The sequence below is a fragment of the Protobothrops mucrosquamatus genome, unplaced genomic scaffold (assembly GCF_001527695.2).
Source record: "Protobothrops mucrosquamatus isolate PMUCROS unplaced genomic scaffold, P.Mucros_1.0 scaffold19, whole genome shotgun sequence".
Classification (NCBI taxonomy): Eukaryota; Metazoa; Chordata; class Lepidosauria; order Squamata; family Viperidae; genus Protobothrops; species Protobothrops mucrosquamatus.
Genome location: NW_015386404.1, coordinates 1,911,055 through 1,926,832, shown reverse-complemented (window position 1 = coordinate 1,926,832; position 15,778 = coordinate 1,911,055). Strand labels below are relative to the sequence as shown.

The 15,778-nt window shown below is 46.2% G+C and overlaps 1 protein-coding gene across 1 annotated transcript in view; it reads left to right on the top strand.

The window, feature by feature from the left end:
• Positions 1-15,778, top strand: part of ABCB7 (ATP binding cassette subfamily B member 7) — an 85,965-nt gene that overhangs the window by 22,534 nt on the left and 47,653 nt on the right. Inside the window, exons 3-4 of the mRNA XM_015810772.2 lie at positions 4,877-4,963; positions 15,369-15,488. Of these exons, the coding sequence (XP_015666258.1) occupies positions 4,877-4,963; positions 15,369-15,488 (207 nt within the window). The remainder of the gene's footprint in view (positions 1-4,876; positions 4,964-15,368; positions 15,489-15,778) is intronic.

Here is a 15,778-nt window from a genome sequence, read left to right as displayed (position 1 = left end):
TGGACAGAAAGCCTCAACAGGACTTCTGTAGGCAGCCCTTCCGTACGGGCGCCACTTGGGATTGGAGGCAGCCCTTTCGAGCCGGGCAGTCCTGGGATTGGCCCAGAAGCTCTCGATCCTTCCCCCCTAGACAGGATCGCCAGCAGGACCGCCAGAACCCTAGAGCCAGGGCCCAGTACCAGGCCAAGCGACCCTTCCGAAGGTCGGGAGGCCATCCTTACAGGTGGAATAAGTGACGCCAAGGAGGACTCTCCCATAGGGGGACGTCTGTCCCTATTCAGCGACACTTGGGAGGCCACCACCACGGACTCTTTGGTGATAGACACCATAAGACACGGCCTCACTCTGGCGTTCTTATCCACTCCTCCAGCACGCTTCCTACCATGCCCAAATATAAGAAACGCCACCAAGGTGGGTCTGATGTCCAAAGCCATCTCCCACCTACTGGAGATAGAAGCCATAGAGCCAGTGCCCACGGAACAGAAAGGACAGGGGTTTTACTCCATTCTGTTCGTGGTACCGAAGGCCTCGGGGGGCTGGAGGGCAATATTGGACTTGAAAGGACTAAACTACTTCTTGACCTACAAGAGGTTCAAGATGCAAACTCTCAAGTCCATCCTGGTCAGCATCAGGAGGGGAGATTTTCTTTCCTCCATAGACCTGACGGAAGCCTACCTTCACATCCCGATCCTCCCCGAACACCGCAAATTCCTCCGGTTTTGTTACACGCACCGTCATTTCCAGTACAGGGCGCTCCCGTTCGTCCTTTCCTCGGCCCCACGAGTATTTACAAAGATCTTAGCGGTCTTAGCCGCACATCTGAGAATGATTCCGGTGCGCGTACAATGCTATCTGGACGATATCCTTATCCAATCCCGTTCCTTCCAGTCGGCTATGTCAGACCTGGACATTACAATCAAGACTCTTCAGGATCACGGGTTTTCCGTGAACTTCCAGAAGAGCCACACAGTTCCCTCAACCTCCATCCTACACCTGGGGGCATTCATAGATTCAAATCTGTGCAAGGTCTTCCTTTCCCAGGATTGCCGGGACAGTATCCGAACTCTTGTTCTCCGTGTCCGGAGGGAGAAGGTAGTTCCCATAGTTCAACTGTCTCAACTACTGGGGAAAATGGTCTCTTGCATGGGGATCGTTCCATGGGCCAGACTGCATTCCAGAGACCTCCAGTGGTTCCTTCTCCCTTACCAGAAGCGGAACATGAGTTCATCCACCAGGAGAGTGAGGGTTCCACGACAGACACTGTCATCCCTTCTGTGGTGGACCTCTTCGGCAATGGCCAGGGGTTCCCTCTTCAAGGAACCCGTCAGGCTCACCTTGACCACGGATGCCAGTCTGTTCGGCTGGGGCACTCACCTCCAGACTCATTTAGCCCAGGGTCAATGGTCCCGTTCGGACCTGAGCCACAATATAAACTGGCTAGAACTCAGGGCCATTCACCTAGCACTCCGTCACTTCTCCACCATAGTAGCGGGACAGCACATACTGATACTGACAGACAACGTGGCAGCCAAGGCACACGTCAACAGGCAGGGTGGGACCCGTTCCAGGTCCTTTATGCTAGAGGCTCGCAGTCTGGGCTCTTGGGCAGAGACCAATTTAGGCTCCATCAAAGCGGAGCATATATCAGGGGAGGCAAACCATCAGGCAGACTCCCTGGGTCCCTGGGTCCAGGTGCCACTCAGAGTGGCGCCTGGGCCCAGTTCTGTTCAGGGAGATCTCGGACAGATTTGGCCAGCCCCAGTTGGACCTATTTGCCTCTCCGAAAAACTCCCAACTGCCCAGGTACTTCACCAGGTTCCCATCCCCAGGGTCGGAGGGAACGGACACCCTTTGCTGCAAATGGCCTAGGGGACTGCTTTATGCATTCCCTCCCCTTCCGGCAACCATCCGCAAACTCCTTCAGGAGCAGGCGGAGGTCATCTTGGTTGTTCCACACTGGCCGAGACGACCGTGGTTTGCCGACCTTGTGGAACTTTCAATTTCGCCACCATGGAGGATTCCTCCAGACTGCATCTCCCTCAGTCAGGGGGCCCTTCAGCACCCGGATCCCCAGTGGCTCCAATTGGCCTCCTGGCACTTGAACGGAGAAACTTAACCAGGCAATCCTATTTGTCCAGGGTGATCTCGATGATCCAAGCCTCCAGGCGCCCCTCGACTAATAGGATATATGATGCCACGTGGAAGAACATTTGCCTGTGGTGCACTAGGCATCAACTCCAGCCCCTGTCTGTCACCATAACAAATATCTTGGATTATCTACTGGAAGGTATGGATAAAGGCTTAACACCTAGCACTATCCATAGGCAGGTAGCGGCCTTATCAACAGTACTTACCTGCGACAATCTGGTCCCATTAGCACAGCACCCAGTAGTAAGCGCCTTCTTAAAGGGGCAACTAACGCCAGGCCACCGGCGGTTCACCGCTATCCCTCTTGGGATCTGCCACGAGTACTGCAAGCGCTAATTTCACCACCCTTCGAACCTCTCAGGTCTTGTTCACTGAGATTCCTTTCTCTGAAGGTGGCCTTTTTGGTTGCAATCACATCAGCCAGACGTATCTCAGAGCTGGCTACCCTTTCAGTCAGGGGTGACCTGTGTACCTTTTTTGAGGATAGGGTGGTCCTTAGATTGGACCCGTCCCTCATCCCGAAAGTCAATACCTGGTTCCATAGGAACCAGGATCTAGTTCTCCCGGATTTTTGTCCTAACCCATCACATAGGTTGGAAAGACGTGTGCAGGGCTCTGCACTATTACAGTATGGACGTGTGCAGGGCTCTGCACTATTACAGTATGTTAAGCAAACCTCTGCCTTTCGTAAGTCTGACGCCTTGTTCATGTCTTTCCAACCTTCTTCCATGGGTCAGAAGGTTTCATCTTCGACCATTGGAAGGTGGATTAAGGCATGCATTGCCCTTGCCTATCTCTCGCAGTCCCTACCGGTCCCTACACGCATCACAGCTCACTCCATGCGCAGTGCAGCTACGTCAGCGGCCTGGTCTACCCAGGCGTCCATTGAAGACATTTGTAGAGCAGCAACTTGGTCCTCTCCTTCGTCATTCATTAGACATTACAAGGTAGACAAGTTTGCATCTGCTGATGCTTCGTTTGGCCGGAGGGTGTTGCAGCAAGTAATTTCTTCTGGTGGGACACAAGCCCAGACTAATTCCCCCCCCCCCCCGTAGTGACATGAGCAGCTTTGGTATGTCCCACCGGTGGATTCTACACTCATCATGCTAGAGAAGGGGCGTTGTCTTACCTGAACGCCTTTTCTCAGCATGATGATGTAGAATCCACACCCACCCTTAGAGGCCGTCTGGGCCCGTGTCAGAGTAGGCGGAGCCAACGCGTCGGACTTCATCATGTTTTGCTTCGCCTTGGTCAAAAAGTGGGAAGGTATAGCCCAGAAGGAGGCGTGGCAGATTTCTGACTTAGTCTCAACTGAGCAGGAAGACTGAGATTACCCACCGGTGGATTCTACATCATCATGCTGAGAAAAGGCGTTCAGATAAGACAACGCCCCTTTCCAGGGCTGTTGTAACTTTGAACAGTCACTATAAGTCTAGGATTGCTTGCATAAGGTTCAAAGCATTTCTTTATCTTCTGGAGGAGCTGTGCTCTTGTTGAAGAAAGAAACATTTTAGAATTTGAGTCATCATGTATTTAAAGATTTTTACTTTTTTTATTATGTCTTTCATCGCACTAATTCAAAGTAGATGTATTGCAGCATTTGCTTTCCAAGCCTCTTTGTTAAGATAGACTCCCAGGTATTTACTATCCTGAAGAGTCTCCAGTCAGGCTTTATGCAGCCTTCTGCAAGGATTCCTGAGAGAAGTAATTCAGAGGTCCCCAACCTTTTGGGCACCAGGGTCCGGTTCTGTGGAGAGAGGTTTTTCCGTGGACCGGAGAGTGCGTGGTTTTGTGTGCTGCTGCATCCCATGAATGGGGCTTTGCTTGTTTGTGCAGACCGGTTGCTGGCATGCCGTGGCCCGGTACTGGTCCATGGACTGGGAGTTGGGGACCCCTGAAGTAATTTATAAAGCAGTCACAGTTATGAACCGTGGTGACGCAGTGGTTCGAATGCAGTACTGCAGGCTGCTTCTGCTGACTCCTGGCTGCCAGCAGTTCGGCAGTTCGATCCTGACCGGCTCAAGGTTGACTCCGCCTTCTGTCCTTCTGAGGTCGGTCAAATGAGGACCCAGATTGTTGGGGGCAACATGCTGACTCTATAAACCACTTAGAGAGGGCTTTAAAAAGTACTATAGAGTGGTATACAAGTCTAAGTGCTCTTGCTATTGCTTCAAGTGAGCTACTTCCGGACTCCCATAATTTTCCTGAACTTTTATTCACCAGTCCATCCTCAGCCACAGTTAAGATATTAGCAAAATTCAGTTGGGATTGGACTGTACAGGTAGTCCTCGACTTACAACAGTTCATTTAGTGACCGTTCAAAGTTAACAATGGCACTGAAAAAGTGACGTATGACTGTTTTTCACACAACCATTGCAGCATTCCGGTGGTCACATGATCAAAATTCAGAGGCTTGGCAACTGGCATGTAATTACGATGGTCGCAGCTTCTTGGGGTCACGTGATCCCCTTTTGTGACCTTCTGACAAGCAAAGTCAACAGAGAAGCTAAATTCACTTAAGAACCGTGTTACTAACATAACAATTGTAATGATTCACTTAACAACAGTTGCAAGAAAAGTCGTAAAATGGGGCAAAACTCAATAAATGTTTCCCTTACAAACATAAATTTTGGGCTCAATTGTGGTCGTAAGTCGAGGGCTACCTGTAATGGGTTTGATTGTGACTGTACAACCATTGACATCCTTCTCTGCTGTGTTCTTCTTCCAGCATCTGCAGGGATGGTCTCAGATAGACAAAAGAACCTGTTGGCACGGACAGGCCGGGGGAGGCCTCCATTCAGATCCCAAGAAAGCGGTAAATATCACCCCTTAATCCATCCTGGGTTTTCTGCAGAATGGAATGGAATGGAATAGAATAGAATAGAATAGAATAGAATAGAATAGAATAGAATAGAATAGAATAGAATAGAATTTACAAGGAACGGCTGCTGGAATTGGTTATGTCTAGTTTAATGAAAAGAAGGCCTAGGGGAGATGTGATAGCAGTGTTCCAATATTTGAGGGGCTATCACAAAAATAAGGGGGGGTGTCAAGCTATTCTCCAAAGCGCCTGAAGGCAGGACAAGAAGCAACGGATGGAAACTCATCAAGGAGAGAAGCAACCTGGAACAAAGGAGAAACTTCCTGACAGTTAGAACAATTAACCAGTGGAACAACCTGCCACCAGAAGCGGTGAATGCTCCAACACTGGAAGTTTTTAAGAAGAGACTGGACAGCCATTTGTCCGAAATGGTGTAGGGTTTCCTGCCTGAGCAGGGGGTTAGACTAGATGACCTCCAAGGTCCCTTCCAACTTTAGAATAGAATAGAACAGAACAGAACAGAACAGAATAGAATAGAATAGAACAGAATAAGAATAAGAATAAGAATTAGAATTAGAATTAGAATTAGAGTGGAGTGGAGTGGAGTGGAGTGGAGTGGAGTGGAGTGGAGTGGAGAGGAGAGGAGAGGAGAGGATTCTTTATTGGCCAAGTGTGGTTGGACACAAGGAATTTGTTTCCGGTGCATAAGCTCTCAGTGTACATACAAGTAACAGTGATAATCATGATCATATACAACATGAAAATACACTTATCATAAATTGTGAAATACAACACTTCGCCATAAATCATAAGATGCAACAGTTAGTGATAGTCATAGAGTACAACCTAAGCAAACAACATAAATCATACTAGGGTACAAAAAGAACCAATATAAATTGTAAGATACAAGCAGCAAAGTTATAGTCATAAGAAGGTAAGGATAGGTAATAGGAAAGATGAGGAGTATCATAGTAATACAGCTTTACTAAATATTTTGACAGTCTTGTAGGAATTAGTTGTTAAGCAGACTGATTGCATGGGGGAAAAAAACTGTCCTTACGTCTAGTCGTTCTGGTGTGCAGTGCCCTATAGTGTCGTCTTGAGGGAAGAAGTTGAAATAGTTTATGTCCAGGATTTGAGGGGTCTGTAGATATTTTCATAGCTCTCTTTCTTGCTCGTGCAGTATACAGGTCCTCAATAGAAGGCAGGCTGGTAGCAATGTCTACACCAGTTATGGCGAACCTTTTAGAGACCAAGTGCCCAAACTGCAACCCAAAACCCACTTATTTATTGTCGGGTGCCAGGTGGGCGTGGCAGACTGGGTGGGTGTGGCCAAGGTGGGCGTGGTCACCTCAATGTTGCTCGTGGGGAGGGACGCCTGTGGGGGCTGGGCAGGGTTGGGTGAGATCTGGGGAGGTCTCTGGCAGGTGGGGCGGTGGGCAGGAGGCTCGTCCTGCGGGGTGAGACGAGGCAGGGCGGGAGTGCCATTGTCACAGGGCAAGGCGAGGCAGGGGCCGGGGCGGTGGCTGCCTGACACCGTTGGTCCCCGCACACAGAGGCCAGCGAGCGCATGGGGGCCGACAGTGTCCGTCAGCAGCCACAGCCTGCCGACCCTTCAACCTGCGCACTCTGGGGCTCCGCAGCCCGCCATCAGCAGTTCAGAGAAGCCGCCCCTGAGCTGGACGGATAGCCAACAGCTGATGCAGTGGGTCGTGCCCAGGAAAAGGAGAGCATGCGAAGGGAGGAGGGATGGGACGGAGGGGAGGGGAGGGAAACCAGCCGTGCTGGGATGCATCCGGCCACGTGGGACCTCAGTGAGTTAGCGGGTGCCTGGTTGAAGAGGGATGGTTGCCATCTCTGGGGCATGGCGTGCGTGCCCACAGAGAGGGCTCTGAGTGCTGCCTCTGGCACGCATGCCATAGGTTCTCCACCACTGGTCTACACAGTTGCTTGCGTGTTTGCCTCTGCGGACGCAAGGGGGAAATTCTTCTGTCCATTTCTCTGAAGTTTGCCTTGGGTTTTCTGAACCAGGTTGATTGGAAGCAAATCCCTATTTGCATAAATTGTTCAGAAAATTAGTTTTGACAGAAGAAGGAAGCCACTAGCTTATCTGTGATTGGAAATGGCTGCATCCTGGGGAGAAAGGTGTCAGTTTGAAGTTTTTTGATGGCTTTGACCAGTGTGAAAAATCATGGAGAGGACTGACTTTTCCATTACACATTCATGCCTCTTTTCCTCCGCTCTCCTCTTTGATTATATCTTAGCGGGGGACAGCATTTGTTTTATTTATTTAAAATGTTCATATCTTTCTGACAACAGGCCTCTGGGGCAGCTGACAAGCAGCGCAAATTAATATATATAAGAAACACAGGATTCTTCTATAATGGCAGCAGTTGAAAAAAAGGAATGCCATACCCTATTCAGCTGTTTCAGTCAGTTGTGCTTTTTAGATTGTTATTATGTCATGGCTGTCATTGAAAAATGCCCTGAAAGGCAATATCAAACTATTTTTAAATATATCAGTAACTCACTTCTCGGATTTTAGACCTTGCTTCTTTAACTCCAGCTCTGACATGAATTAATATTTTTCAGTTTAGCATTCATTATTCTCTGCTTTCCTGCCACATTCAACTTCTTGGGCCCTTCCGAATGAAATGTTTGCAGGAAGGCAGCTTCTGTACGTTTAGACAACAGGAAGTGGGAAAAGACGGATAGACTTCAATCCCCATCCCCATTGTATAAGTCTCCCAATGGCTATTTACCTTTGGCAGGAAAGAATGACTGGGGAGAACTGGATTGTTGCTGCTGCTTAAATGCTTAAAACTGTCTTAAAACTACATAGGCCCTCTGTCTATTTCCAGACAACAGTGTCTAGTCCAGGGGTAGGCAACCTCGGCTCTTTTATGACTCATGGACTTCAACTCCCAGCTATGCTGACTCAGGAATTCTGGGAGTTGAAGTCCATGAGTCATAAAAGAGCCGAGGTTGCCTACCCCTGGACTAGTCCCACCCATTGGTTGATGCAAGGACAATATTAAGTTTTGCACTGCCTGGTCTCCCAAGCCTATGATCACACATTTATTGAGCACACACCAGCCTCCCTCTATTCCTGTGGAGCTGGGAAAATGACAGGACCCTTATATAAACAAGAAGCAGCTTCTCCTACTTCTGCTGACTCAGAGAGGGAGGAAAGTTGATCAAATGTCACACAATCTCTGTACTGTGGAGAGCTATTGGACTTACATTAAAATTTTCAAAAGCAACAAACCTGGGTCCTGCCAAAGGTGTAAGACTCCCAAGATATATATGCAAGGAACACAGAGGATACCTTTAGTAAAGGTGTTGTTAAAAAAAAAAAGCTCTGCCTTTATAAGAGCCAAGACAGTGTTGCTTATAAAATGAGGCCTGTTGGACTGTGATTCATTTGGCAAATTGTATTTGTAATATATTATTAAATGATGCAACGAAAATTGCCTCTTGTATTAAAAATACGAAAATAGATACATTCAGTTTTTGGACAAGAATGTGCTATAACTCTACTAATTTCTTCTTCCATTATGAGGAGCGATTTGAATACAGGCAGTCCTTGACTTCAACTACAAATGAGCCCAAAATTTCTGTTGCTAAGTGAGGCATTTGTTAAGTGAGTTTTGCCCTATTTTATCACTTTCCTTGCCCCAGTTGTTAAGTGAATTCGACTTCCCCATTAATTTTGCATGTCAGAAGGTCACAAAAAGTGATCACATGACCTTGGGACCCTACAACCGTCATAAATATGAGTCAGTTGCCAAGTGTCTGAATTTTGATCACATGACCCATGGGGATGATGCAAGAGTCACAAGTGTGAAAAACAGTGATAAGTCACTTTTCCAGGGCCACTGTAACTTCAAACGGTCACTAAACGAACTGTTGTAATTTGAGGACTACCTCTACCGTTCCTCTTCCCACCAAGTGTCTCAGAGGAAAAGCAGTAAATTGACTTGCCAAGACCTGGCATTGCACTCCAAACCTTTATGCAATATTGTTGGAATCAGATTGTGCCCCTTCTTTGAGTAGTTCCAGTGAGGGCAAATAAAACAAGGAATCAGCACCGGAATTGGCTATAATGATCTCATTTTCCTTCATTGAGCTCAAGAATTCTCAAAAGACCGGCGCTGGGTGGAAAGAAATTCCATGGTTTTTATGTTAAGTTGCTTGTCTTTGTTGTACTTCCTTTCCTTGCACTTTACCTCCCCCCCACACACACACACTTCAAATGAGCTGTAGGTGTTCAGGTAGCTGCAAGGGATTTAATCCAGTTTTCAAGCACATGAAACTGGAAGATAATAACACTAGCAAAACATACGGAATAATACTGGTTTCCTAAGGTTTCACTTTTCAACAGTTGTTCCTCCATCCATAGTTTCTTGACAGGCAAATTCTAAGAGGCCAAGAAAATTGACAATAATCCATGGTTTGGGCATGATATGAAGCATTTAATAAGACTGTGACAAATCACTGTTTCAAATTCTGATTCGTGGAACAAAAATAAGTATCGTGAGGTGGGGTCACGCCTTTTCCTAAGCCAAATGTGCTTTGTGTGACATGCGGTCATGGATACCAACTAAAGGTCCATAAAGCCAGGAAATTGGAACTTGCTGATCTGTTAAGAGGAATCCACTGTGACAAGTAATGGTGAGAGGCAGTGCCACAGATCCTGATTGGCTTCAGTGTAGTCATGTTTTTATGGGTTTGGATGCAAAGGGTAGAATGCATAAGACCCATAGAGAGGCCCACATTATGAACTGCCTTAATTGTCCAAGTGTCAGTGCAATATTGTACAACATCATTAGGACATGTTTACCGGCGCATCAGCCTTTTCAAATTCCCTTATTCTGTGAAGCTTTAAGCCAGCATGGGGTAGCTTTACCTCTGGCCTAAATCAGCAAGCTTTTAATAGTGATGATTATTTGCCCCATTTGTTAAAGAAATATTGTCTTTCAAAATGGGTCATATCCTTTTAGAATTCACTGCAGCCTGGCATGTGGCATTAAATGAAAATGAGCACAGGGCTGTATCTTCAGGCTTGCAGGGAAGAGTCACAAAGGATGGGCAGTGGAGAAACAAAAGGGGAGATAGGTGCACTTAGAAATATTAAATGCTAAGTGGCAAGTTGGAAGCTGGCATTGTCTGCAGCTGGATCTAGATTCATGGTCTTTGGTATTGCTCTTGTCTAAGTCAGGGCTTTTCAACCAGTGGTACGGGTACCACCTGTGGTACATTGGCACCTGGCAGGTGGTACGCGACCATCCTAGAAAAGAGGTAGTGGGGGAGGGGAATGATCTGAACCGGTGGCAGCACCGCACAAGCCTGAGCGAGAGACGGCTGGAGCTGCAGGGCTGTCAGGGCTCAGCGGAAGTGCCAGGATCAGTGCCAGGCTCCAGCTGGAGCTTGGTGCTGATCCTGGTGCTTCTGCTGAGCCCTGAAGAAGCGCCGATCAGCTGGAATGTTGCAGCCTCTCCAGGGTCTTGTGATTTAGTAAGTCTACGAACCGTTGACTAAGTATAAATACTGCCAGTGTCACAGGGTCCCAGTACACTTCACTGGTTTTGGACGACGTTGGTGGGTCGTCTGCCCCCCTTATTTTTGGTTTGTGGGGGGGTGGGGTGGGGACGACGGTTAGGAGTTGTCTTTACGAGTGTTGTTACCTTTGGAGGGACAGGAGGAAGAGCGCCGCCGGGCGGGCAGGCAGGTGTCTTGCTCGGCTGTGGCTTGGGGGGCACTTTTTTCAATGCCATTGTAACTTCGAACAGTCACTAAGCGAACTGTTGTAAGTCGAGGACTACCTGTACTTCATCACTTTTTTCCTTTTCTTTTTTTTTTTTTGGGTCAAGTTTTTGACACCTTGCTAGGCGACTGGTGGTACTCGGATGTTGCCATATCCTAAAAGTGGCACAATGGGTGAGAAGGTTGAAAAGCCCTGGTCTAAGTAATGCAGTTCCCTGCTGGACCTTTTCTCGCTCATAGCGGAGATCAATTCTGATGAAAAACCGGGGAATAGCAATAACAGATAAACCTCCAAGTGGCCGAAACGGCTCTCAGAAAGAGGGCTAAAGACCAGGAATATAAATCCTTCCACCTTCCACCATTCAGTCAGAACTGAAGAAGCTTCTTGGATGAGAAGCAAAACGTCTTCAAGAAAAACAAAGTCCAGTTGCCTTTTGAAAAAGCACCTCTGGGTCAACCTGTGACCTGGATGACTGAGAATCTCCATAGACATTTGGGGAATAGCGAGATTTCAGCGGCTGCATATTCTCTGAGAAATTGGAGTCTGCCTAGTCTTTCTTGCCTTGCCATTCTGCTAAGAAAGACATGGATTCACTTTCTGTGGCACATCTGGGCATTTGACTGTCCCTCTCTGGCCTGTGGTGGCGAGGGAATGGTGGCAGCTCTTCACAGTGGTCCCAATTTCTCATGTGGTCCTTGGGAAGATTAATGGCCCACCCTTTCTCTGTGGCTTTTTGCACAGGAATGAAGGCTGTTCGAAAGCCGTCATTTGATGTTGCACGTGCAGCATAAATCTGTGCAACTTTATGTGGAAATAAGCCCCCTGTTGCCAGTCATCTCGGTTTGTGGGAGAGCTTCATCTTACACCGACTCATATCCCTGTTGGCAAAACAGTGAGCAGATGCATAGTATCCCACCTTCATAAACAGACATCTAGCCTGGATAGGGAAGGACAGAGTAAATGGACAAGAATCTGGCTCTCCTAATTAGCTATAGATATGTGTCTTGTTTGAATGCAGGGAACTTGCCAGGATTCTTGTTCTTAGCCTTAGCCTTTATATTTGATCCTGTTTGCAAACTTTGTATTGTCAATTCAAATCTGGTATCTTTATTACAGCCTTTGGCCAGCCTTTACAACAAAAGAGTACAGTAAAAAGAGAAATAATTTAATACAGCATTTATTGGGGGAAAGGAAATAGTTTATACAATTATTGGGGAAGAAAAAATAATAGGGCAATAAAACAGGATATCTGATTAAAATTTTCTGCCATGGTATAACTTGGTGGAAACAACCTTAAGTATATCTTAATTTTTTGTTGTTGTTTCTGTAGGTAGAACAGTGTGTGAGAGAATACAGTAACAGAGCAGAATCTGGTGTTTTTTTTTATTTGCTCCATCTGGGCTTACCATTTGTTCTTTATAAAATGTTAGAAGCCCATTTCTCTTTTGACTGAAAATTTGGAAAAATTAAAAATGAGTTTTGTTTTAATTGAAAGTCACATTACCAAAAATAGAGAAAAAGCAGTTTTCAGAAACAATATTAGCTGGTACCGCATCTTGGTGGCATACAGTTAGTCCTCAATTTATGACCACAATTGAGCCCAAAATTTCTGTTGCTAAGTGAGACAGTTGTTAAACGAGTTTTGCCCCATGTTACGACCTTTCTTGCTACAGTTGTTAAGTGAAACACTGCCTCTGTTAAGTTAGTAACACGGGTTTTAAGTGAATTTGGCTTCCCCATTGACTTTGCTTGTCAGAAGGTCGCAACATGACTTTGGGACTCTGAAACCATCATAAATATGAGTCAGTTGCCAAGCGACTGAATTTTGATCATGTGACCATAGGGGTACTGTAATGTGAAGTGTGAAAAACTGCCATAAGTCCCTTTTTTTAGTGCCATTGTAACCTTGAACTGTCATTAAATAAATTGTTGTAAGTTGAGGACTGCCTGTAGTTGACTTTAATCTATAGTCTAGATCAGTGGTGGCGAACCTATGGCACGGGTGCCAGAGGCGGCACTCGGAGCCCTCTCTGTGGGCACACGTGCCGTTGCCCCAGCCTTGCCTCCCCCCGCGACCCCCTCCTCTCCAGCAGCCCCCCTGAAGGAGAGTCGCCCCTGAGCGTGGCCCACATGGAGCAGCGCAGCCAAGGACATGGCAGCCAGGCAGCGTAGACAAGACTCTGCCCTCACGCCCCATCATGCAGTTGATGCTGCAGGGCGCGGCCAGAGGGTGTGGCCAACATAGCACTGCTGGGCTGCCTGGGTGATCTGTGGTGGGCCCTGGAGGCAGTGAGTGGTCCTGTGGGCAGGTGGGCGGAGGATGGGGCAGAGCGGGGGCGGGGCAGGGGGATGGAGCGGGGCAGGACCAGTTTTTGGGCACTCAGTCTCTAAAAGGTTCACCATCACTGGTCTAGATCTTCCTAATGATGATTTTAGCTGTGGTTAGGGCTGGTGCAGGCATTACAGACCCTCACATGCTCCCCAGGAGCTATTGTGCAACCTGTTGACATGTTTCTTGAAGCCTTCTAAGCTCCCTGGCCTGCTGAATTTAAACTTTTTAGAATCTTTTATTTGAAGAAAAATGCCTCGGGGGCTCATATGGACTCGTAAGGGGTTCTTAGAAAATAAAATGGTTGGTAGCTGTAGACTAATAATAATAATAATAATAATAATAATAATAATAATAATAATAATAATAATAATAATAACAACAACAACAACAACAACAACAACAACAACAACTTTATTGTCACTTTGAAAGTACACCAATCGGCATACATCAAAATGAAATTTGGTTTGCCTTCTGCTAAATGTGTGGCTTATGATAGAATAGAATAATAGCTTTTTTAATAGAATAACTTTATTGTTACTTTGAATGTACACTAATCAGCATATGTTAAAATGAAATTTTGTTGCATACAGCTCTCAAAGGGTCACCACCTCCGATATACATTACATAAATATGACAAATATAAATAAATAAATACATAACTATGCATATACCCGCATATATTATATGACACAGAGAAAGAATAGTCTAGTTCAGGTTATGTATACATGTGCATGGTGAGACAAATGAATCTTGTGAGTTTACCAGACAGATGGCATAGGGTACAAAGCAATTATAGAATCGGGTAGTCCTGCTATAAATACTTCAAAGCCTCCTCCCAGAGGGGAGCAACAGACACAGACCGTAAAGTAGGCGTGTGGGGTCTCTAACATTGCTTTGAGCTCTAAGCACAGATAAGCGCTTCTAAGCAGCATCCTGAATACCAGGGAGCGAGCTTCCTATGACCTTCTCAGCTGTCCTCACCACTCTCTGGGTGGACCTTCTATCTGAGGCTCTGCTGCCACCAAACCAGACAGAGATGCAGTTTCTTAAAAAGCTCTCAATCGTGCCTCTGTAAAAAGTGCCCAGGACAGAAGGAGAAAGGTGTGCTCTCCTCATCCAAGGCAGGAAATGCAGACGCTGGCTTGCACGCTTCACTAAGGATGACGTGTGGAGAGACCAATTCAGATTGTTAGTCATCTGCACCCTCAGATAATACTGTTGACCACCTCTGCAGCTGCATCCTTGATGCTGAGTGGAGTACGGCTATGCCAGCTCTTTCTGAAATCTACAGTGATTGGCTATGTCCACAATGGCAGCCATTTTATAGAGTGTCCCATAATGTGCTCTCAAAATTCCAGATAAGCTTTCTGGCCCAAAAGAGTTAGAGACTTCCATATAATACTGTCCAAAATTACATCTGGATTTCCTACATTTGATTGCTCCCTTGTAGCTAGTCTGACTCAAATGCTAGTTGGCTGTTAATACTGATTAAGGACTGAAGCACAGAAGGTTCACACCTGCTTCCACCTCCTCACACGTTTCTTTGGATTTCATATGCCCTAATCTTGTATTTAATTTTTGCCTGTAGCCCTAGTTGACCAAATCTTGTATGTTCCAAAACTAACTTTTAGAACTCAGAATCTTTGATAGTTACTGGAATTTTGATTTAGGGTTCCTCCTCCCCACCCAGCACGGAGGGGAGCAGGTGCCTTGATCCTTAAATCCAGTTTACAAACCTGCTTTTGTTCCATCTGCATTTTTACAGCCCTTTGCTGTAGATATTATTTATAATATTTGTAATGTGAGAACATCAATTGAAGATCTTTGAAACAGGAGGTTTTATGTTTGAATAAAATTATCCCTATATTTTTAGTTTCACTATTTAGAAAAACCCATAAAGTGACAAAAAGGCGTCTGTAATTCATTTGACCTCTAAAGAAGGAATTAAAAATACAGGACAGGACAATCAGTTTATAAAGGAAATTTAGTTCTGTACTTGAATCGTTAGCAGACTGACAGTGCACATTGACTCAAACTCAGAGCCATTTAGTGCAAAAGACATGACATTTTACATGCAATTAAACCATCTAGAACAATTTTCTTAAGTGTGCTATTACTTTGTATCCATTGAACCAATTCCTTTTGGTGCTGATTTTATTTCAAACGGGGGAAATAAGTTCCCATCTACATGTTGCTAGCTAAAAATAGCTCACGTTTCTTGAATTGGGACTTTGGAACCAATGTCGTTTGGAAACCTGTTGAAACCATCCTTTCCATTTCACAACCTTTTCTCTCCACAGTTGAAAGAAATAGAGGGTGGAAAGATCCTCAAAGCAATGGTCTCATATGTCTGGCCCAAAGACCGGCCTGATCTTCGCGCCAGAGTCGCCATATCACTGGGATTTTTAGCGGGTGCAAAGGTAAGAACTCCAATACCAAGCTAAAATTGGTGGCCTGGCTTTTGCCAGACAAAATATATCATAAGGTGAAAGAGAAGCTGATATAAAATATTTTGGCTGGGGTTGTTCTCACAAAACCCTTTTTAAGATCCATTTAAGGCAGGGGTCCCCAACCCGTGGGCCGTGGGCCACTACCGGTTCGTGGCCTATTCTGAATCGGGCCATGTGATTGGCTGGCTGGTGCATGTGCACGCTCAGCCCCACTCGTGTGAGCGTCATGGGTTCTCGGGCCCCACTCGTGCGAGTGTCGC